The sequence below is a fragment of the Suncus etruscus genome, chromosome 11 (assembly GCF_024139225.1).
Source record: "Suncus etruscus isolate mSunEtr1 chromosome 11, mSunEtr1.pri.cur, whole genome shotgun sequence".
In the NCBI taxonomy this organism is placed as follows: Eukaryota; Metazoa; Chordata; class Mammalia; order Eulipotyphla; family Soricidae; genus Suncus; species Suncus etruscus.
In genome coordinates, this window is record NC_064858.1 from 32,664,690 (window position 1) to 32,689,100 (window position 24,411).

Below are 24,411 nucleotides of genomic sequence, written 5' to 3' on the forward strand. Positions count from 1 at the left end.
TGCTAGAAATATATTATAGAGAATTCTTAAGCATCTGCATTAAAATGAAAATATCTATAAATTCAAAAAAATCACCTGAATAGACATAGCACATTCAATATAAATGAAATGCTAATTGTTTGTTGAAAAAGTAAAAATCCTTAGAAGATGGGAGTAAATAGACCTCTCTTAAACTAGTAAAGGGCAATCATAGTGTCATGAGTGAATGTCATACTGAATAAAAAAATGTTACATTCATCAGCAAAATGTCTTTTGTTTTTAATACTTTTTTGTTTGTTTTTGTTTTTTGGGGCCACACCGAGTGATGCTCTTGGCTATACACTCAGAAATCGCTCCTGGTTTGGGAAACCATATGGGCTACGAGGGGATTGAACTGCACTCCTTCCTAGGTCAGCTATATGCAAGGCAAATCGTCCTACCGCTGAACCACTGCTGTGGCCCCCAAAATGTCTTTTTAAAAAAGTAAGATCACTGATGGCTTCTCAGGCAGCCCTAAAGCTTAGTCAGTCTGTGTGTCTTTGCCCATTTTCTGCAACCAACTTCCACTGGACTGAGATTGAAGGTGCCAATCTGATCAACACTAGACAATATCTTTGCTTCATCTTTGAGCTTCCCATTATCAGTAACACGTATCACACATATAAACAATGTCATGAACATCATAGGTTTCTGAATAATTTCCGAAAGATTTAACTATTTATTCAAAGGCCCTTTTTTCCCAGTCTGTCTAACTACCAACAGGAAGTTTTACCAAATTTGTCTACTAACACTATGTCTCTGAGAAACAAAAGCCAACATCAGAAAATAGCAATGAGGAATAAGTTTCCAGAGTCAAGGTCCAGCTCCACCAATCATATTTATTTGTCTGACTTGTGAACTATGAAGAGTTTTTACGAAAGAATATTTCATGACACAAAAATGACATACACTCTCACTATCAGTCTAAGTAGCTGTGTGAGAACATAACCACTTAATTAAGTGCCTGAGTCACAAGGTTTCAGTGTGTCAGAGCTGGCTAGGGACCATGTAGGCTACAAGGCTAACTTAAAATAAAATATCTACCATCTTGGCCCTTTCAGAAATGAGTTTCCTAAGCCCTGGAACAGATCATGTATTAGAAAACCAAAATAAATTTGCCTAGTGCCAGCCATATGTTTTTCAGATTTCCTTGATGCTAAGATTCATGGTTGGAACTGTACTCATTAGTGCCTGTTCAGGAACTTTTATCCCAATCCAAGGTCTAGGAGTATCAACTTGCAGCACTGGTACCAGAAGGAACTTGCCCCAATTTAATATTCCTTTGTTGTTGTTGTTGTTTGTTTTTTGGTTTTTGGGTCACACCTGGCAGGACACAAGGGTTACTCCTGGCTTTACACTCAGAAATCGCTCCTAGCAGGCTTGAGGGACCATATGGGATGCCGGGATTTGAACCACCATCTTTCTGCATGCAAGGCAAAAACACTCTACCTCCATGCTATCTCTCCGGCCTCCCAATTTAATATTCTTGAATAATTACCTTGTAAAAATTCTGTTCTCACAGTTTGCCACTTATTGATTAAGGAGTGTTTCTGTATATCAGGTTCAAGGATTATCTGGCTTGTTTAGCCATCTTTCCTGTTAAGACTGAAACTCTGAAAGCTGCTCAAGACATTTCCTTACATTCCAGTGTGGCATGATGTGCAACCTCTCTTCTTGCCATAGCTGACTCACTATGACCCTGTGATGGTGACACTTTCTATCCTTTATTTATTTGATAAATATTTATTTTTTTCCAATGACTGTTTCCCCTAAGGTGTCTTCTCAGTGTTCTCTAGAAAGCCTGGACATAATCTCTATAGCATTTATTATGTCATAATTATTTCTGTAACTCTTCTTTACTAACATATCTCCTCTCAGAATGAGTTTGTATTTATTCACCTTTATTTCATTGTTTCCCTTCCTTTTATCATAGAGAACAGATATAGCAAATAAAAGAAAAAGTCATATTTTATATTTTTATTTATTTTTAAATAATTTTTATTGAGACTAATGTGAATTACAAATCTTTCACAGTTATGTTTAAGACACATAATGACACTGAATTGGGACAATTCCCACCACCAGTGTTGATCTCCCTACACCCCTGTTCCCAAGCATGCATCTCATACCTCCACCCATAGCTCCCTGGACTGCTGGTGTAACAGGTCCCTTATGTGTATAGCTTCTTGTGGTTTGGGTCTCTTGATTCTATTGTCATTGAAAAGTCATCTTTTTATTTGTAAAAGTTACAAACATGCTTGTAACCATGGTGCTTAAATAAAGATTTATAAAAAAGAACATCAGTAATGGCATCCCTTCATATTTGGAATTTGAAATTGCTAGTCATAACTACTATATACTTGCTAATAAAAAGATCAAAAAGTTGTACACAGAATATCTGCTATGTTTCGATGCGTTCTAAAATATTTATAGCTGCTAATATCTACGTAGGTACAGTAGATCGGTGTAAAACAGCCCCCAATTTTCAAGCAGCTATTTCCTGTACTATTTTAGTATAAAGAAACTACACTAGTGCTTGAGAGCTGAAGTAACAGGCACAACACTTCCTTTGCAGGCAGTCAACCTGGATTCAATTCCTGGCACCCCATTTAGTCACCTAAACACTACCCAGAATGATCCTGAGTATTAGCTAGGACTAATTCTTGAGCACTGCCAAGTATGGCCAAAAATCAAAACAAAAAAGAAAATAAATTATTCTTTTTAAAGTATGTGTAATATATTGGAGGCTCTAAATTAATTAAATATTAATAGACACCACAGGTGAGAAAACTCTGGAGCTAGTCAAAAGACTTGTTTGTGCTGAATTTATACTTTGATATTGTTGACATCGTTCCTCATATTTGCCAGAGAGCACTAAAATAACTGTAGAAAATAAGTAAAGAACAACCAAAGGGTTGATGGCTGTCATTGCTTTTTTTTTTAAATCAATACCGGCATCTACTATACAACAAAGGACTCCAACAAACATGCTCTTTTATTTTTGAGAGCAATAAGTGAATTCTGAAAGCAGATACTACAAATGCTTTCTGAGCTTTCAGAAACAGCTTTCTAGTAAAGAAACAAGGGTGGCCAAAATGCATTATTCACTGGCACAGTTAAATTTCTACCATTAAAGCTAAAAAGCACTTTGAGTTGGTATGTTCCTCAATTCCTCCTTATTTTTTAAAGAAAGGAGGCAGAAACCTAAATGTCAGCTCATACCTAATAGCACAATATTTGTGCACTTATTACCAGTCCTTGTGTTTCTAAATAATTATTGCTTTCAAGATTTGTGATCAAGTAATTGAATCTACAAAGATGAGAGACCAAAAATTTACAAATCAGGTTTTTTCTCTTTAGAAAGAAATACAAGTTTCTTCTTTCATTTAAGATACAGAAATCTGTAAGGTAGTGCCACTCCTCACTATATCTCAATACTAAGAAGTAAAGGCTGAATAATGCATGACTATAACTTGTTCTTGAGTATAACAGAGAGGTATGATTCGAAGACAGCCACATAAACTAGATTCTTGAGCTGGATCTGCCCATCTGCAGAACAAAGGGCATTCCAAGTGTTTGACCTTTATTACAGGATGAGAAGGGCATCAAAGAAAGAGGATAAAAGAAAGCAATTATGATTTTGATGAATTCAGAAAGACTTCTAAGTGCTATCTAAAGACCAGTTTATTGGTTGTGTCAAACAGTTGACTGCTAACCATTTGAAGCTACATAGGTTAAGTTAAAAATGAATCAAAACTGAAATAAAATTAAAATCCAATGTACAATGAACTGAGCAATGCACATGTAGAAAATCCTACAAAAAAACCTAAAAACAGTAATTTAGGAGAGCTAGAGTTCCAGGTACAAGAGTAGTCCATTCTCCTACCTCCATAACATGTTTTTACAAGGAATAAGAAGGCAAGAAAAAGCCCAATTATGCAAGAAATCACTGGTATTTGATTTGGGCATAGTCACTTCCTGTGTGTTCTTAAATAAATACAAAGCAGAAGTGTTAATTAAGGCCCTGAGGAGAGTTAGGGAAGTGTTTTCCTACCAAGTTCTTGAGGCAAGACAATTCTCAGGCCCCTTTTGAGGTACTATTAGAAATGACTATGCAGTCTTTGAAAGGGGACAAGGAATTTCCTTGGGTCCTCAATGGAGCACTAATACAAGAAGGGACTATGGTCTATTAGCTATTAGTCAGCAGAGATGTACAAAACTCTATGACTCAAGGTTTTCCACAATTTTAGGTTAGGATTGGCTCTCAAGAATTCTGGTACTGTCCCAGTAAGGACCAACAGAATTGCTTAAGTTTGAGGCTGGACCTGGAAAACACTCCCATGTAAACCAAAATTCCCACTTCCATGTAAACCAAGACTTAGAACCAAGGGACAGATTTCAACAATCTGTGCTAGTAGAGGGCACAATCCAGAGGCCCTCATGACTGAGGTATTCAGGCTTTGCTGAGCTCTGGGGGATCCAGGGGTAACTCAGGAATCCTCACAACCATTGCTCGCAGACTACTGGTAGAATTAAAACCTGTCATCACTTGAGGTAACATCTTAAACATGGCTTAAACATGGCTTCACTAAAGACCAGATTGCTTCCACACACACCCCCTGCCTCCTGCACAGTCTAGCTATATGGCAAATTGAAATAAAATACAACCACATACAAATTCAATGAAATAGAAATGATGGGAGATTGCACTTTCATCATTATTAGTCATAGCCATACATAGCACTCAGTATGTTAAATAAGCCTAGTGAAGTTGAAAAAAAAAACCTGAATTTTATTTTTTAATTGTTTTATTTTGGGGTCATATGCTGTGGTGCTCAGGAGTTACTCCTTGCACTGAGGTCAGGAATCACTCCTGATGAAACTTCAGGCATCATATGGGATGCTGGGGATTAGCCCAGGTTACTGCTTGAAAGAAAAACACCCTGCCTGCTGTACTACTAACCCTGAATTTTAAATTTTAATTATTTTGTTTACAAGAAAAATGTATAACTTTTTTTGGTTTTAAGACAACACATAGTGGCTCTTACTGGTTTTTCCTGGCTCTATACTCAGCAATTACTCTTGGCAGACTCAGTGGACCATATGGTATGTTGTGGTTTGAATCCAGGTTGATCACATACAACATAAATACCCTAGTAACTGTGCTGTCACTTCAGCCTAAAATTATAATTTTTATATTAAAATATAAAAATAAATTTTGAATGTTCTATAAACTATGTCACTAAATCAATCTCATCTTTTAAAAAAGATTTTGATGTGTTTATTAAAAAATTTATTGTTACATATCTGGCTAATACTCTATTGTGTTGGACAGTGCTAGCTTAAGCATTTCTATTTAGAAGGCAGAGATTTTCAGATTGAGAAAGAAAATTCCACCCTAAGATGCCTCTAAAAACCCATTTAAATATAAAGACATGGGTAGGCTGAAAGTAAAAGGATGAAATAAGACTACTATGAAAACACATGGTTAACTAAAACTGGAAAGCCTATATTATTATCAGAAATAAGTCTCCAACACAAGGCACAAAACAGATAAAGGGGAACTTTGCATATAGCTAACAAGCAGGTCACTGAGAAGATAGAATCCCTAAAAGAATTTGCACCTAATGTTGCAACAGAATAACTTTCAAAATAGGTAAAGCATGAATAAATAGATGAATGGGAAAATAGACATACCTGATTACAGGTAGAGAACCCTACACTTGGGCATCAATTACCAGTAGAACAAGTTCGTAGAAAAGTAGTTCAGATATGGCTATAACACTTGCACAATGTACTAATATCAAGGAGCCTCATCCATTAGGTACACATAGAAAACCCACTCAGAGAGGCCACAATTGGGGGCATAAAACAATTTGGAAGCAACTAAAATCTACACAGTATATTCTTCCATGACTACAACATTTACCTAGAAATCAGTAACAAAAATTACCTAGAAGTCAGTAACAAAAATGATCTCTGATAAATTACCACATTTTCAGCCATTTGACCACATAATTCTGATCACCCATCTCAAAGATAAAAGGGAACATATTTTCAATATTTTTGAAGAAAAGTTGTAAGCCTGAATGATTTGTTAAAATATTTAGGAGATGCTCTAGAAATCTTTGAACATTTATTTACTTACTAAATTCTTTCTGAATCATCAGCTAAAGGGCTGAGTCCTCCAGTTTTGTCTGAGGGGGTAGGCTAATAATGGTGATTAATGTGGAGTCAGCGCTGTTGATAATAGTTCTGTTTGGCATTGCATCTTAGCCTCGTTTTCCCTTCTTCTGGTTATTTATCCTGTTATTTGTTCAGCTAAATTTAATTAATAATTATTGTTCACCTATTAATCAATTGTCAGGCTTATGCTGGGTGCTTATGAAATTATGAAGGTGAATAAAGCACTTTCTGGCTTCTAGGAGTTTTATACCAATCTTGTCATCATATGCCTAGATCTGACTGACCCTTGGATCATAATTTCTCAATTCTCTCTCTCTCTCTCTCTCTTTTTTTTTTGGACTTTTGGGTCACACTCAACAGCGCTCAGGGGTTACTCCTGGCTCTATTCTCAGAAATTGCTCCTGGCAGGCTCAGGGGACCATATGAGATGCCATGAATAGAACCACCATTTTTCTGCATGTAAGGCAAATGCTATCTCTCCGGTCCCTCAATTCTCTTTTTTTCTGGAAATTGTTCAAATAGCATTTTACCACTTGGCTTCTTTTAATTCAAGAGGTCCTAGACTTGTACATCATGCCTGTATCCTTAAAGGTCTTAGGTCTGTGCCATTCCTAATTTTTACACTCAATATTTATTCTGTCAAGAGAAACTTTAGTTAATTTTAACAAATGTGATAAAAATAAAGTGTACTCCAGCATGATTTCAGGTTCTTCATTCTTAGTGTTTCTCTTTTCTTTCGTCCCAACAGAAAATATCGCAATGTACTTTTCCTTAATTATAGTTAGAATGATCACATTTGGCTGGCATTTAAAAAATGCAACTACTAAAAAAATTATAACGAAGAGTAAAAAAAATCTTGGCTGAGACATTGAATTTCTTTACTAATAAAATCTACCATCTTTAAGATAGCAGTTTTCCTTCCTATACACAAAATAGTCACATACAAAATAGAGTTGAATATTATCATGAAATTAGATATTTAAGTCAGAATAAAGTGAAAATCATGTTTAGTTAAAATTACTCCTAAAATTTTTCTTAAGTAAGCATTAATTTAAGATTAATACTGGAGATTCAAGCACCCCTGGTTTTTATCTTGTTTTATTTTATAGGCATTTCTTTGGGACAGAGAAAGGCATAGCTGATTTGAAGATGAGATGGGAATAACAATTGATCAGGACATCTCTTTCTTTTTTAGCTACAAAATGCATTACTGAATTGAGCAGGTTAAATAATGAGTATAAATTCATAGTATAAAACCAAATTGATAAGCCCAAGAATGTATTCTGAAAAAAAACTTAGATATATAATCAGCCCATAAATTTACAGAACAAAAAATTATAGTCTACTCATAAATCTAACTTGTCAGTATGAAACCTTACTGAAATTTATTCCTCATTTTAAAAAAGATCTTTGTTCAACAGAGGTTTTGTTACAGTAAAACCTGGAATGCTGATAACACACCCTATTTATAATGTGTTGCAGAAATTCAAATCTATGTGATCTGACTTCATGGCAGTTCATTTTTGCCATTTTAGGTAGAAGGACCATCTTCAGTGAGAACCCAAGGGAACATACCCAAAGATGAAAGGACAAGATTATGCTTGATGCTTACTTGTCAGCACAGTGATGGATCGAGATGGCTTGGCGACCACATTTCCATTTACCACGACCAGAGTGATGATATAATAAAGGCCATGATAATTGGCCTTAAAAATAACAGGAGGAGGCAAAGTTCTGTTGAATTCCTCAAATTCAAAGAAGTAATTTTTTGATTCACCAGCTATCTTCACAACATATACAGAAGATGGGTTCATGACATCAGAAGCTTCTAAAGAGACTACGATGTTATTGTCATCTTGAACAGTTACTTGGAATGTTGCAGCATTCTGTTTAAGAAAAAAGAAAAAATGAAATGACAGTCAAATTCATATCCTAAGCAGTAAGATTGTGTTGTGTTAATTTTTTACAAACTAATGTTTCTGATCAGTATTTCAATAAAAGAGATTTATTTTGGTTATGAAAGATAGAGATAAAAACAGACCAGAGAGAGCCAGAGCTAGAGTCAGAGGGAAAAAGTAAGAGAGAGCAAGAGTAGTTGAGTAAGAGAAAGAAACAGAAAGGGAAAGAGAGAAAGAGACACAAAAAAAAGAGAATGAGAAAGTAATTTTCTTAATGTTTTTTAATGTTTGGTATGAGAATTTTTTCTACATTAAAAAAGGAGCATCTAGTTCATGTTCATAAATCATGACTAAAGAATAAATACTATGAATGTGAATAAAGAATGAATCAATGGAAACAACCTAGATAATTCACTTCCAGAGAAATTTTTGTCTTAGTGATGCTGGAGGATTTTTCTGGTGGGATGTGGCATTTTATTTTACTTTGGAAAAAAGGAAGGTGTGGTATTCCTAGAATATTCTGGAAGGATGTTCCAAGGCAATTATTTCCTTCTTAGCTGTCAGTTCTAATGTAAATCAAGTTTGGAGTGAGAAACATAGGATAGCTTCATTCACTAAAGATAGGCCTTCGAGTGAGGAGATGGCTCAAAGGACCAGAGCACATGCTTTTCCTTTGGGAACCCCAGGTTCAATCTCTAGCATTTTAGGGTCCCCCAACTACTGCTGACAAGTATAGCTCCAAAACAGTCCTGAACCAAATGAGTCCTGATACTGTTTGAGGAAGGAGCCAGGCTGAAGATTCATAGGTATTCATAAGATCATGGGTATTCAACAACTGGTTGAGTGAAATCTACCAGTCTCTAGATCAATGTTTATTGATAGTACTGAAAAATCAGGTGTCATGTCTTTTGCTCTTTCTTCCTGAGCCCTTTCCAGATCCCAGAGGCTGAGTTAGTCTTTTAGCCATCTCATTTATGCACTATATACAGCTTGCTTCTGCTTTTAATTTTCTTCTGTGCATCAAGTGACCTAGTTGTGTTATTTCCCTCTTTATGGCCCCGGATTTCTCTTCAATAAAAGTGGGACAAAAAATGTTGAAATTTGTTAAGGATGTCCAATGATCTATGTACTATGTCAGGCAGTCTATAAATGTAATCATCTCATTTAATTCTCAGGTTGCTCTCACGAGACCTATGTTATTTTGTGTCTCAGGCTGTAGCTGAAGAAACAGAGGCTAGGAAAGAGGAAGTCTTTTCCTCAAGGAACATTGACCTCTTGTTTGAGCTCTATACAAGTGCTACCACAGTACTTCATAGTTGATCTATATGTCTTTTCCTATTGACTTATTCTCTGACAGTGAGACTAATATGCATGTATTTTACAACTGATAAGTGTTTCTTAATAGACGATGAAATTGCTGCTTGCATTGATTATATGTGAGAGCCACCTCTTTCTTTAAACTCCTTTTTGACTTAGGTACCTCTCCTATTGTCATAGCCAAGTCAAGCATGAAACACAAATGGGTATTCTAAAAGGCTCTAGATACCTAACATGTCTTATTAGTTTTCTTATTTTTTAAAAGTAAATATAATTTTTATAAGTACTAATATTTATAAAGCTATAAAGCATCTGGGGCATTAACTGAAATTTAATCCCTTCTTAAATTTGTACTCAAGAAAGTACCAGTACTGAGGCCTGCAAAGACCGAGACTATATCTTATTCCCAGCCTCTAGGTTAACTCAAGGTTTCATACCTGACTTATGCTCAATGTTTCATAATCCTGATGAAATGAGGCAGTTAACTGTACTAAAGGATACGTATTAGTGTTTCATTTCATCTTGAGGCATAAATATAGTTATGTATTTCTGTTCATACAAGTTCTATATTTCTAGGATCAAACATAAAATGTGACCAATTTTATACTATCCAAGCTAATGACTCATATCTAATAGCATTGAAATCTGAACTTTATTCCTCATTTATTTCAATAGCTCAATCACACTGAGAAAATGTTTTTACACATCAAATCCACAAGTAGTATGGATTTGATTTTGTAAAGTGTGGAATAAGTATATGTTGAATACAATGATGCTTTAGAGATAGTAAATTTTTCTAGGAAATGGGACTAATCTAAGGAAAGCTGTGGGATCTATGTACTAGTCATGAAGCAAATACTTGCCCAAGTGCTACTATGTCTCGCCTACTAAATCAGGGCAGGTTGATCAGATTCAGTAAGAGGGACCAGTGAGAAAGCAGCAGAGGGCTGAGTGGATCTCAGTAGAGCACCTGCATGAAAAGTAATCTAAGCAATTTATTTTCTCTTGACTAAATCTTCTCTTGGAATTTATATCCAGGAGGAAGTTCTGAATGTCTGCTGCAGGCATGCAATTCTTGGTGAGAATTAGAGCAAGAGGGAAGAGTTAAAAGTAATGAAAATCGATTTGATACACTTAGGAAAGGCCAATACTGATATCTTTAGCATATAGAAAATTAAAAAAAAACTTTTTATGGCTTCAGAAACTTGGGAATGGCTAGGTGATTGTATAGTGGAAATAATTCCAGTAAAATTTCTATTGCCTTACAAAGCTTAATATAAAAAGTTCTCTGCTCAGACACCCTCATTTCACACTGGAGAAGAGAATGGTGCAAATGTCACACAGAGCTAATTGATGCCAGAACAAGATCTAGGATCCTCATGATCTATGCCTCTGAATATTTCTCTGTCTTGAGTTAGAGCCAAGTTGAAGTAGCAAAATGTTCAGGTATTTAGCTTTAGCAAGGATGGGAGGATCTAGGAAACTGCCATTTATTTCATAGCCAGTTCTGGAGGGGTGGAGAGAGACTCTTCTAGAGACAGATCAATTAATGCTAAAGAGGAGAAAGCATAGGGTATATTTCTGGGGGATGGAAAGGGAAGAGAGCTGTTCATAAATAGGAACCAGGGCTGACACGATAGTGCAATAGTGCAATAATAGGGTGTTTGCCTTGCAAGTAGCTGATCCAGGACAGGTCTCAGTTTGATCCCTGGCATTCCATATAATTCCCCAAGCCAGGAGCAATTTCTGAGTGCATAGCCAGGAGTAACCCCTGAGTGTCACAGGGTGTGACCCCCCCCAAAAAAAAGCCAATTATAATACTTAGGAATTTCTGCTGCCACTTGAAACACAGCAACTATTACCTGAATCTGGGACAGATTTTGTCTAAATTTTTACATATGTATTTTCTTTTATTACTTCTACCAGTCCTCAAAAATAAATGTCATTAATCCCATAGAATCCAAAGGCCTAAATCTTTGTTCCAGCTTCTTACTTTGGATTTAATCTCTCTTCAAAACCCTATCCCCTTCAACTTCACAATTTATAGGCTAGGAGTTGCTCTGTGATGCATGGAATTTTTGTGAGGATTAAATATTTTTTTCTAATATGTATGTGAAATATTGGCAATAAAGAAGTTAAGACTGTCCACCTGAATTAAAATAGTTAAAACTTAAGTTATAGCTTGTCTGAATGTCACAGACTACAAATCAGTCAAGTTTATCCATATTTTATCTTCCTCCATCTAGTTCTTTCTTAGCTATCCCTTCTGTTTTTTAAGCACTGTTCTTTCCAGTCAAGCCAAAAAAGGGTTTTGATTGGGGCCACTAATTAGGGAACATCACCTCTGGGTGGACTGAAATTAAGAAGATACCTTAACTTATTTTAGATAAATTCCAGTATTTGGTTTCCTTTCCATGAGGATTTTTAAAAAAACACATCTGGACCAAGTCAGCCAACCAAAATTTCCTATAACATTTTAAATGGAAAAAGGGAAAGGAATGCTCTCCTTGATTTTCAAGAACAAGTAGGTGGACATAAATCTGGTGATGTCTGGTTCTGTAAATACTGCTTCCTGAAAATATTACTTTAAAGAGAAGCCCTAGTCTTGGTATCTCAAAGCTTAGACCCTGCACTTGGGTAATACAAGTAAGTCCCAGTTTGCTTAAGCAGGCCTTCAAAGTTGGAGCCAAAGATCATGGTATATACTTCTCAGTTCTACAGACACATAGAAAATGGAGTAGTTAGTTCTATTTTCTGTAGATGGAACAGAAAGAAGCACTCAGTGTCTGAAAGTGAGAAAAAGAAAAAATCATGGGAGATTTTTTTTGGGGGGGTCCATACTCGGTGATGCTCAGGGGTTACTCCTGGCTTTGTGCTCATAAATTGTTCCTGGTAGACTTGGGGGACTATATGGGATGCCGGGGATCGAACTTGGGTCTGTCCTGGGTCAGCAGCATGCAAGGTAAATGCCCTACTGCTGTGCTATCTCTCTGGTCTCGGAGGAAAAGTTCTTTGGGAAAGTGGGTAGAGACAGAGGCTGTGCTCAAATTGATTGGGCAGTGTAGAGGTGCAAAGGGAAGAGGACAGATAGCTCAGTTCAAGTAGCATGTTAGTATAGCATTTAAAGGTATTTTTAGGCAAAAGAAGTATGGACTGATTTAATGTCTAAAAGTGACAAGATAACATACAAACCAGAAAGACAAATATAGGTAGGAATACAATGCAGAATATTCAGGAATAGGTCAATGGGTCATGGAAGGCTAGCAGATAGTGGCCACAGGTCCAGTGAGGCTGACTGGAGCTGGCTGTTTTTAATCTGCCTGTAGTGAATGACAACTTGAGCATTCCCAGTGCTTCAGCTGCAACTCCATCAATGATTAGACTTATTAGAGAAGGATGCAGAAAACCTTGCTTCTGTTAAAGGCACCACCTAAGAAATTCAATTAATGTTAAAGTAAATTTAATTATGTCTATTGCTTCTTTAGCACTGTCTTGCTAGCTGGAAACCTTTTCCAGTTCAATATTATTTTCTTCCCATTTCTTCATAAAAGAGTCTAATCTCAGGGCATAATTCCTCCTGGCACTATCTCAGAATTATCCACAGCTCTCCACAGTGACCAGAGAAGAATTTGGATGTGGAACTGAAGAATAGTGTAGGGTGGAGAATAGACAACTTCTGCCAAATCAGCATTTTCTAATCATCCTTCTGAGAGGTTTTGAGTAATCAGAAAGTATCAGAAATGTGAAGGGATTCATTCCATTTTGGAGTAAATGTGTTTCTGGCATTCATGTGTTTCTGGATACCTACAATGGTGTCTGATCAATAGACATAGTAATGAGATGGTAAGGATGCCAATGGCAACATGTTATGTAACTAACATTGAGCCTACTAAATATTGCAAAAATTGCTCTGAAGCTCAGAATAAAGGAGTTAAAAAACTCTTTCTGGGTGACTATCTTCAGTTACCAGACTTCTTCACATATTCTAAGGATATTTTCTCCATTATATGTTATACTTGGTTCAGGCCTGAGTCTGCTTCATTTTCTACCTTTTCCAAGATCACATTCTTGTCCATATTCATGGTTTTCTAATATAGAGCTCTTTATCCTTCATCTCTTTCTTGGTAAAGAGGATCAAGCTCAAATGTCAGGCAGGTAACTTAAGTCTGAGAGGCCATGTAAAAGGATTTAGGTGATTGAGAGACAGCAGATGAGAAAGTTCCTGTGTTGCCTAGAAACCTCATTTAAAAGCAAAATTGCAACAAAATAAATCTGGCCAGGGAATACCATCTGCAGGTTAGACTTATCCTGGGGCTGCCTGATTGTAGCCTTAAATTTGTTGCTCATCCTTGATCTAATAGCCCATCATTATATCTTTAGCTTCCCACCCTACTTTGCAATCTGCCCAGACAGCAGAAAGAGAATTAGTCTGTTACCATTTTAGGTTTGTTTTGTTTTGGGGCCATCCATGATTGTGCTCAGGGATTCCTCCTGGCTCTGCACTCAGAGTTCATTTCTAGTGGGAGTTGGGGGGACCATATGGGGTACTGGGGATTGAACCCATGTCAGTCATGTGCAAGACAAATAAATACCCTACCCATTATATTATATCTCTAGCTCTTTAAGCACTAATTTACAACAAGGACAAAGAATATTTCCTATTTGTGTGTATAAAATATTACCATAGTATAGGTACTCATGCAATGTTTATTTCTTGATTTCTACTATGTATATATACATAATATATATTGCAATATAGATATATATATATATTTATATTATATTGCAATATATGTATTGCAATTTACCACAATAACATCAATAGGATTGTCACCTTTGCCCTTCGTCCAGCAGGGGTCAGACAAAGAGAAAGAGACAAACACACTTAGAAGTTGACAAATATATAAGGACTGACCAAATGTTGGGGTTACCTGGGAAGCCATCAGTGAGCTCACATATGGTGATTTATTCAATACCTTATTGGTTTCTTGCCCTGGGTCCCAACATGTGAATTACTTACTATTCAACTTGACAGAGACATTAAAGACAGTTTGCAGGCCCATCAAAATTCAAAGGGTACATTAAAGCACTAGGACATTTCATGTAGCCAATCAGCAGAAATCTTTAAAATACAGAGTAAAGTGACAATTTTCTATTCTATTTTTCCTACATATTTTCTCCAAAATGTGAAGTATGAAAACCAAAAAATATCTGAAATTATTATGTCAATCAGACCTGGATTTAAATCCTGCTTAATTGATCGCCCTTCTTTTGAAGTCTTTGAGACTCAGCTGCTTCAAGTTCATTAGGTGTGTACTAAAACTTATCACAACTAGGTTTTTATGGGGGACCATGATTATGTGCATATCTAACTTAGGCCAAAGCCCATTATGTAGATTCTCCTCCAAAAACCAAGAGTGAATTGCTACTGGAGAATCTAGGGTCCTTGCCATCTTGTTGATTTTCTTGGAGATGTATATTTTTAAACCACCAAAATTGTGATTTGTATAGAGTTCAATAACCCTTGGATTGTCACTGTTAACTATTCAGTCATCACTGTTCTGCTCCTCCATTCTAGGGCCTGTTGAACAAGAGCTGCAGAGTTTGTTTTTCTACTATGTCTGTGCTGGATAGCCTGTGCTAACCAGGTCCACTGATGGTTACCATGGGAACGGTTAAGGTCCCACTGTGCTAGAAGTTGAGTGGCCTGCAAAGTAGTGCAGGTGATAACTGGCTCAATAAAGAGGAGGTAGGGCCCCAAGTACAAAATACATGTGTTCTTAACAGCACAGTGAGCAAATGAATTTGAAAAACAAGTCATTTTCTTCTGCCTTGATGCACTACAAAAAATAGGGGTTCTTGACAGGCTAATTCTGTCCACTTGCATCAGATGAATTATGACAAACAAAATTTTACCTGAAACGTTCGCTCTATCCATCTTTTTAATCTGTGTTTTGAGAGTGTTTGAAATGGTTTCACTTCAGAAAGATGTTTGTGAAAATGTAGTTGTCCCCCTAACAGAAAGATAATATGCAATGATAATTTCCTTTAAAATAGATAAATTCAGTCAAATTTCCCCACAGGCACTGAATATCTCTCCAACTGTGACACCAGTTAATTAAATCCTGATGGAAGCTAACAAGGAGAGTGGTCTGTTGAACAACACAAGCTCACAGTAGATTTAGGAAGGAAACTTCCAAAGTTGTTTTTTTTTTAATTTTAAACAATATAGCTTAAAAAGTCATTCATAATACAATTGTTTTGGGCATTCAATGTTCCAACACCATTTCCACCACCAGTGTAACGTTCCCTCCACTGTTGTTTTGTTTCTCCTTCCTAGCCCCCAGCCTGTCTCTTTAGCAGGCAAACATTGTTTTATAATGCTTGTTACAACAAAAAGTTTAATTGAATTACAGAGATATACTTCAGTAAGAGAAAAATTTGTGAAAATTGTTGTTTCTCACAATGGGGTCATTAAAGTAATTGTCTGAGCATTTACTAAACTGTTTCTAGTAGAGCCTTCTGTTTTATTGTTTTTATTTATTGAGGTAAATTGGCTTCTATGCTATTTTCTCCTCTAATTTGGTGTACTCCTACTGGGCTATCAGTATTGTGGAATTTACATGGTTGCTCATTCCAGGAATTCCAGGATCTGTAGATATGGGATAATATGTTTTATCTGCTTGTCTTGCATAGATTCTGAGATTAGTGGTGAAGCTATGAAGCTATTATTTACATGGCAGTGACTATAGGATGTGTCTGCTGGGTCACCCAGCAGTAGTGGGGAGGAATAGGGTCTGGAAAGCTGGCCTGTCCTTACTCTAAGAGAATCCCAGAGTTCTCAGCCTAGAAACTTATGTACCTGAATATTTTTGGTGGATTGGCATCTCAGTAGTAATTAATTGTAAAACAGTGAAGTCCGGCCATTTAAATGATTTTCATGATGGCATTTGGGGGTGGGGTATGGTTGCTGCAGCAGGGGGGAACTCAGCCCGCCCCTCTTCAAAGGGTGCCCCAGAATTTTCACTCCAGTGTACCTGTGAGTTTTAGCAGCTTGGCTTACATTTCTTCCCAGATTAGCGGTGAAACTGTGAAACTCAGTTGTTGCTTACATAGTTGTGGCTGTGGCTGTGGCTATGGCTGCTGGGGTTTCCAGCAGTTTGGGGAATTGTGGGGAGGTTACCTGATTCTACTACAAGAGAACTCGAGTTCTCAGCCTGAAAATTATTGTACCTAGAATTTTCCATTAGAATGATGTCCCTGCAGATATGACCTATGAAACAGTGATATTTGGCTATTTGCATGGTTCCACTGTATTCCCTCCTTTTGTATGCATTACCCTTTAGCTCACCTCAAGATGTGGAGATCAGCAACCACATTGCTGTCAAACCTCTATAGTAAAGATATTCCAACAATCTTGGGATTCTCTACTTTACTGAGAAGCTATATCTTTGTCTATGTGGATAAATTTGGCTGGACCCATTCCAGGTGGCTAAATCATACATAGATAAAACAAAGTTTAAAAAAAATCAAGAACAAGTGTTCTTTTCAAGGCAAACTTGAGCATAATTTTTGTTTATTTGTTTTTTTTTTATTTGGGGACACACCCTGAAATACTCAGGAGTTACTCCTTGCTGTGCACTAAGAAATTACTCTTGGAAGGCTCTGGGGATGTTATGGAATGCCAGGGATCCAACCCAGACCAACCCTACCTGCTGTGCTATTTCCTTGGCCTAAGTGTAATTTTTAAAGCTTATATTTATTGGAGGTTTGGTGGTGAAAATAATGTCATTAAGAAGTGTGGTCTTGCTTCTGGTCTCCCAGCTTCTTGAAGGATATCTCCTTCCTGGGAGCCGGGAGTCTAGCAGGAGGAGGTTTAGCAGGCCCCCGCCATGCCAGAGGCCTGCTTGATCAGGCCTAGTGGGGGTGCGGGACTTGGGTAACCCCAGCACCCCTCTACCGCCTTGCTCCAGATCTCCAGGGCTTCCCCGGGCCACATGCCTGGGCAAGCCGGTGAGTTGGGTCCCTTGGTGGAGCTTGAAGGTACCCTAGGCCTTCCCCCATTATCCATGCAGCTCCTTAGGGAGGGTCTGGGTGGGGCTCTGAACTTCTGGTCTCCCAGCTTCTTGAAGGATCTCTCCTTCCTGGGAGCCGGGAGTCTAGCAGGAGGAGGTTTGGCTGGCACTGGTAATCTCTGTCCAGTCTATATTTTCAAAAGCCCCCGCGCGCACAAGAAACATTAATAGTACTCTCACAAGAAACATTAATAGTACTCTCACAAGAAACATTAATAGTACTCTCACAAGAAACATTAATAGTACTTACTATCATTGAATTATGTTTTTATGTATGCAGAATTTCCATTTTGTACTCTGCCCTTTTGCATACCCCTTCATAAGTTCATATTTCTCTTTAACTTCTTTAACTCCTATCATCATTACTCCTTTTTTACCCTTTCTAACTTAAGTACTGTTGAGTCCTAAGTCACAGACCAAAGTGGTGCTCTGGAGTTAACACTCACCCAACTATTTTAAAAGGCATAAAAAGGACACATATCTTTTCAACATTTTATGGGTGTTTTCTTTGACGGCTATAATGTTTGCTGAATACTTTCTTATACAGTGATGATCCCCCCCATGTTTTTTATCTTCTCTTTGTGAACTGCTCAATATGGAATTTGGTGTGAAAGAATCCCTCAGTTTAATACTTATGTTTGAACCAAGTCATGGGTCTTGTTGGAAATGTTCTTATGCCCCCATATATCTGATAGCACCACGTGGCTTTATATCTTGTTTGCGTAGGCACACTAACATGGGAAAATACTGTACATACCAATAAGTTCTTATCTAATAGAAATGGGAACACACAAATCTTGTAGTGCAATGAGACCTTACACCCTGAACATTGACATAAAGACCTGGCACAGGCCTCAGAAGAATGGGCATTCTCCATTTACCCCTTGATCTACAGAAGACATTTACAAAACATCCAAGGCTGTATATAACATCACCCGGAGGCATTCCTGTACCAGGGAAGACCCTACAGCTGCTCTGACATCGATCTACTCAAAAGAGACACCCCTTAACACTGAGAAGACAACAAGAACAATGACCTGCTTACTGGACAGGGCTTGCTGTATTGCCCCTTAATGGTGAGGTTTGTCTATAACATCACCTGGAAGCAATCCTCTACCACGGAAGACCCTACCACTGCTCAGACATCGTCCTGCTCAAAAGAGACTTCCCTTAACACTGAGAAGACTTAACAACAACAACCTGCTTACAGGACAGGGCTTCCTGCATTGCCCTTTCATGGGGAGGTGAAACGAGAAGGCACTCCACATCATGACTTCAATGTAGGACATGCAGATTCCAAAATCTTTAATACAGAAACATGATACCAACAACAGAGACTGGGTGATAAGTGTGTTGGCGCTACGGACAATGTCTTGGATCGAAGAATAACTTGCCTGAGGCCTAGAGCTGGTCTTATGCCAGGAAACTTCAGGGGTAGAATCTCTCTGTATTTAGGCCAAGGTTATTCCTTTCCATGCCTCTCATATTTTGGTGGGCCTATGCAAACAACAATTGCCACTCTAACACCGTTTTTACTGTGCTCCTTTGACTCTAATCCTTAAAACACACCCACTTAAAATTTGAGGTTAACTTAAGCTAATATGCATGTACATGGAAATGTAAAATATACTATGCCTCTAATGTTTAAGGAGTTATGTAAGTTTGATGGCTTTAGATTGCCTTGTGTGCTGTTAAGAAATATTATAATGTGCTACAATCTGGGAACTTGAGGGACAAAGTAATTGTACATGGATTCTGTTTTATTTATCTTAACTTTCTTTGGCTGAAAGTTCAAAGTTCAGATATCAGCAAGGGGACTTCTTCTGATAATTATGTTATGGGTGATTGTCCTTCCACTGTAACTTTACCTTATCCTCTTTCTTTGCATCTTTTGTTCTCATAATTCAAAATAAAAAAATTATTAAAAAAAAAAGAAGTGTGGTCTTCGTGTGTAGAGTTTACAGAGTAAATGTGATTTGAGATGATAAATTACAAGTGGAGAGGGCACTGAGTATAACTGAGTAGAGAATATTAAAAGAGCATCTGGCAAGTGGCCTAGCTGGAGAAAGAGGGAAACTTTTCAGGTAAATGCAGGTGACAGCTCATATTGACCTGGTGGTACAATCGAAAAGCAGGATCTATTGACAGTATAAAGAAAGACCTGTGTCTGGAGAAAGCAGAATACATTTGAAAAACCTAAATAACATCAGAACGGCTAACATCAGAGCTGAAGCTAGATCATGAAAATATTTATGGGAAGAATTTAGTGATGAGATTTGATTGTTTGTGATATTGTTGTACACATACACACAGAAACACCGTTATTTATCTGTCCATCAGTATCAACATCATCACTGTTGTCAATAAGACTGTGCTATTAACAGGGTAAAAAGAAGAGTAACATGTGTCCTATCATTAGTTTCCTTCAGTTTTATGTATTCCAGAGGTGCCAATAAAACATCCAAGGTCATATGCAAATAGATGATGCTAGATGTATCTAAAATTCAAAATATAATTTAGATATAATATCTGGAAGACATTGGCTCTAATGGTTTGTGACATCTGAGAACCATTGCATACTAATATAAATACTAATGAGTTAATATTCTTCATTAAGAATTCTGTTTTAATACCTAAAAACATTTTTAGTATTACTTTTCTTATTGCTCACACAGCACTGTGTAATTGATATTATAGATTACCTATTCCAGAACAGTAATTGATTTCAGGAAGATTAAGTAATACTACTAAAATCACATAATTGTTTTTGTTTTGTTTTATTTTTCTACCATATCCGGTCATTCTTAGGTCTTATTCCTGGTTCTGCACTCAGAAATTCCTCCTAGTAGGCTCAGGGGACCCTATTAAATGTCAGATATTAAACTAGAGTCACCTGCATTCAAAGCAAATGCCCTACCCACTATACTATCTGTCCAGTCCCAGATCATATAATTTTTTATTGGTGGACATGAGAGTTGAATCCATGTTACTTTCTAAATCTATATGTTAGAATGGGTGCTTCACTCTTTGAGGCCATGAGCTTTTTCTTTTTTAATATAAATCTTTATTTAAGCGCCAGGATTACAAGCATGTTTGTAGTTGGGTTTCAGTTATAAACAGAACACCCCCATCACCAGTGCAATATTCCCACCACCAATGCACCCCTCCTCCCTCACCCCTATCTGTATTCGTAACAGGCATTCTACTTCTCTCATTCTTTAACATTGTCATGTTAGTTGTTAGTGTAGTTTATTCCCTAACAGTTGTGGTGAACTTCAAATTGTGACAATAAAGTTAAGGGCTGGCAGGGCTGGAAGGACCACCTCACAATTTGAAGCTCACCACAATTTGAGGCCATGAGCTTTTCTAGAAAATTGTGCCACAGATCATTTTTGCCTTTATTCCTTTGCAATCATGAGATATGATCATCACTTTATGTTAACTCATCCCTGTTACATGAATTTTTAGGACATTGCAGCTACACAGTGATGGGAAAAGTAGCCACACAAAGACAAAGTTGAATATGAATATCAGTGACACCTTAGACTATTACATAGACTATCAATTGACAGAGCCTTGTTTTCTTCATTACTAAAATGAGAAAAGCTTAGAGGTAGGGCATTTGCCTTGCAGAAGGATGGTGGGTTGAATCCCAGCATCCCATAGGGTCCCCTGAGCCTGCGAGGAGTGATTTCTGAGTGTAGAGCCAGAAGTAACCCCTGAGCGCTGCTGGGTGTGACCCCCCCCCCAAAAAAAAAGAGAGAGAGAGAATTAGAAAAGATGAAGTCAGAGATAGGGCACAGCAGATAAAGCACTTGCCTTGCATGCTGCCAACCTTGGTTCGATATCTACCACTGCATATGGCTCTCCAGACCTGCCAGTCATAGCTCCTGAAAACGTCAGGAGTATGCCCTGAGCATCACTGGTGTAGCCCCTAATCAACAATAAAAGAAGAATGCTTACTTTCCAAAATGTTAAGAGATTAAAAACAACTAATTTAGATACTTCGATGTTTTATGTATTGTACACAGTGTTTATATTTTAAAGGTTAAAATATGTGGAAAATATATTTAATATATAGAGCTAAGGAAACTTATCAGTTGTGTTGGGAACCTTTCTATAGGAAAACTGTCATAGAAACCTAATAGACAATGAAGAAATTTAAGTTTTCACTAGCATAAACACTTCAATATCTTAAGACTCTAAAGTACTAAGCTTGTATTTGCTCAAAGTTCATTTTTCAAAGACAGTGGCAGCAGAGACTTACTTTTAAATGAACTTGTTACAAATATAACTCAAAGAGAGATAGGTAAAGAGAGATATAGCTACCTCTCAAAATTAGAGAGATAGCTAAATGGGTTGAGCTCATGATTTGCATGTTGGAGGTCTGAACCTGAGCCTTGTCACTATATGGTACTCTGAATACAACCAGGAATGTCCCTGAAGCACAGAGGATAAGTTTCCCCTGAATATTTAATGCCAGCATATAATTAAACATTTTCCTAGTAAAAGAGTCTCTAAACTAGTTTCTTCCATCTACCTCCCTTTATCAAAATACTGGCAGATTAAAAGTAGCAAAATAATAAATTCATAGGATCTTCGTAAAATAATACAATTACAAAGAACAAGGGGCATAAGATTTAGAGCTGATTAAAATTGTTCATTAAATTGTATACAGGATAAGAAACTTTTCCAAGACAGTTTCGGAATCTGTAAATTGGTCAATACTTCTGATAATTTCATTTGTATGGTGACTGTAGTCTTTCTAAACTACCTAGCACAACTGGGTACATTCTAGGTGCACAAATAAACAGCACAATTCTGATCGTGTGCATTTTCTGAGTTAAAAAAAATCATAAGGAAACAAATCACTGAGTTCATATTATTCAGTACCAAATGAAAAACATTTCTAACACTGGGTGGAGGCTGGGGGATGGGAACACTCAGGAAGTCTCAAACTAGGGGCTTGGCAGTGGGGTCCCCAGACAGTGGGTTCTGCAGAGAAGAGCCAGAGAGATGTGTCCTCCTGCTGTGGGCTGTGCAATATTGTGAGCCATAGGTTGGGACTTAGAACCCAGAACGTGGGTGACAAGGTGATGACCTGCTGCTGCGAGGTGAGCAACACCTCCCCCAGGATATTACTGATCATGTTCTCCATAACTTCTCCTACAGATTGAAGTAAGCTGGGAACCAGCTGATGACCACCTTCTCCTTCAGCTCCTGCTCCTGCTGCATTGCCACCGCTATCTCCTGTTGCTGCCATTGCCATTTCAGGGACAACTGGCACTCCGTCATGGGCAACTGGAATCATTCCACCCTCTCTTCCTTTTCCCCTAGGCCAGCTTCAATTCCTCCACTTCCTACTTCTCTCTCCCTCTCCTCATCTTCCTTCTGCCCTTTGATGGTCTCCTTTTCCTCCCTCTCCTCTCCTCTGGCCTCCCTCATCCCCAAGCTCTGTTGCTCCTCATCCTGTCTTTCCCATTCTGGTCTTCCCCATCCTACTCGCTGGATGGCCTGGCACACTGGGGTGGGTACATGCTGTTGTCTCTGTGCCTTGGACCCGATGAGATCCTCATCCCAGAACTGGGAGAAATAGGATGTCTTCTTAATACTGGTCTATGATATCTTTCAAGGTCTTATCTTCCAACAGGCCTCTGACGACAGTGGAATCATTGAGGAACTGTTTCTGCTTACAGACAAGAGGGGGCCTTAATGACGGGGTGGGGGTCTTTCTTGGAAGTTTTCTGTCCCTAATTAACCAACCCAAATTACCTGCCACATTTTCTCAATCTAAAACACATGAACCCCACATATTATTAACTCCCTGTCTCATCAGCCCTGCATACATTTTCTGTCACTGTGTTTCTATTGTGTATTCCTTCTGCCGTCTCTGACGCTGGATCTCTATCACACACCACCTTCTTTTATGAACATCCCAGAAAGATTCAGTCTTTTTTCCCCCTATAATCCCAAGTCTTCCATCTAAATCTCTTTCAGGTCATATTGTTCTGTGTAGGGGATTATACAATTCTATAGTCAAGGAGACTATCCTTTCAGGAGAAAGTGGAAATAATTATAACTGGGTCTTTCTTTTCACAAGGTGCCTGCTGCTCTCATCTAAGTATTTTTAATAACACTCACCCAAACCATTTGAAGTTCACATTTGTGCGTGTACATCTTCGTTTTACAATGTTAACTCAAAGTAGTCACAGATTCTTATTTTCAGTGACTGAGTACTACGATCAGCCAGCAGCAATGCTATTTTGAATGACAAGAAGGCTTGAATAACAATTTGATATTTATGTTTTATAAATGAGACTCAAAAATATCTTTGTCTTTGGGAACAGCTGTAAAGAGACAGTATGCAATTTACTGAGCCAAGTGAAAGGATTCCTTTCTTTGGGAAAAAAAATGGCATTTATGTAAATCCTGTGTTGGAAGTTGGTAGGGAAAAATAATTATCTTACACTGATAATTGGCATTTTGTGATTAAACATTTTCTTGTTGTTCTACATAATATGTATTTTAAGAGATAAAAATAGAAATCATTAAAATAATCTTTATGAGGTGATATTTATCATTAAAATTTGATTTGTTTTTGTACCACTCTCAGTAGTGCTTAAGGCTTCTTCCTGGCAGGCTAGGGGACTATAAGAGGTGCTTGGGGTATTAGAAATTGAATTAAGTCCTGTCACATGCAAGGCTAGTGCAAGGCAAGTGCCTGACCCTCTGTACTATTTCTCTGGCCCTAATAATTAAATTTTTTGATGATTCAGAATCTAGTGGCAATAATAAATATTTTTATAGAATTTTTTGCATAAGTACTTGATTTTCTTTCTTCATCTTTCCCATTACATTACAGCTTTTGTTTTAAAAGAGCAACATCTATTCTTAGTGACCTGACACACATGCCTTAT

General features: G+C 37.5%; 1 protein-coding gene across 1 annotated transcript in view; it reads right to left on the reverse strand.

The window, feature by feature from the left end:
• PTPRO (protein tyrosine phosphatase receptor type O) overlaps positions 1–24,411 on the reverse strand; it is a 265,396-nt gene that overhangs the window by 102,258 nt on the left and 138,727 nt on the right. Inside the window, exon 2 of the mRNA XM_049783694.1 lies at positions 7,817–8,090. Coding sequence (XP_049639651.1) covers positions 7,817–8,090 — 274 coding nt within the window. The remainder of the gene's footprint in view (positions 1–7,816; positions 8,091–24,411) is intronic.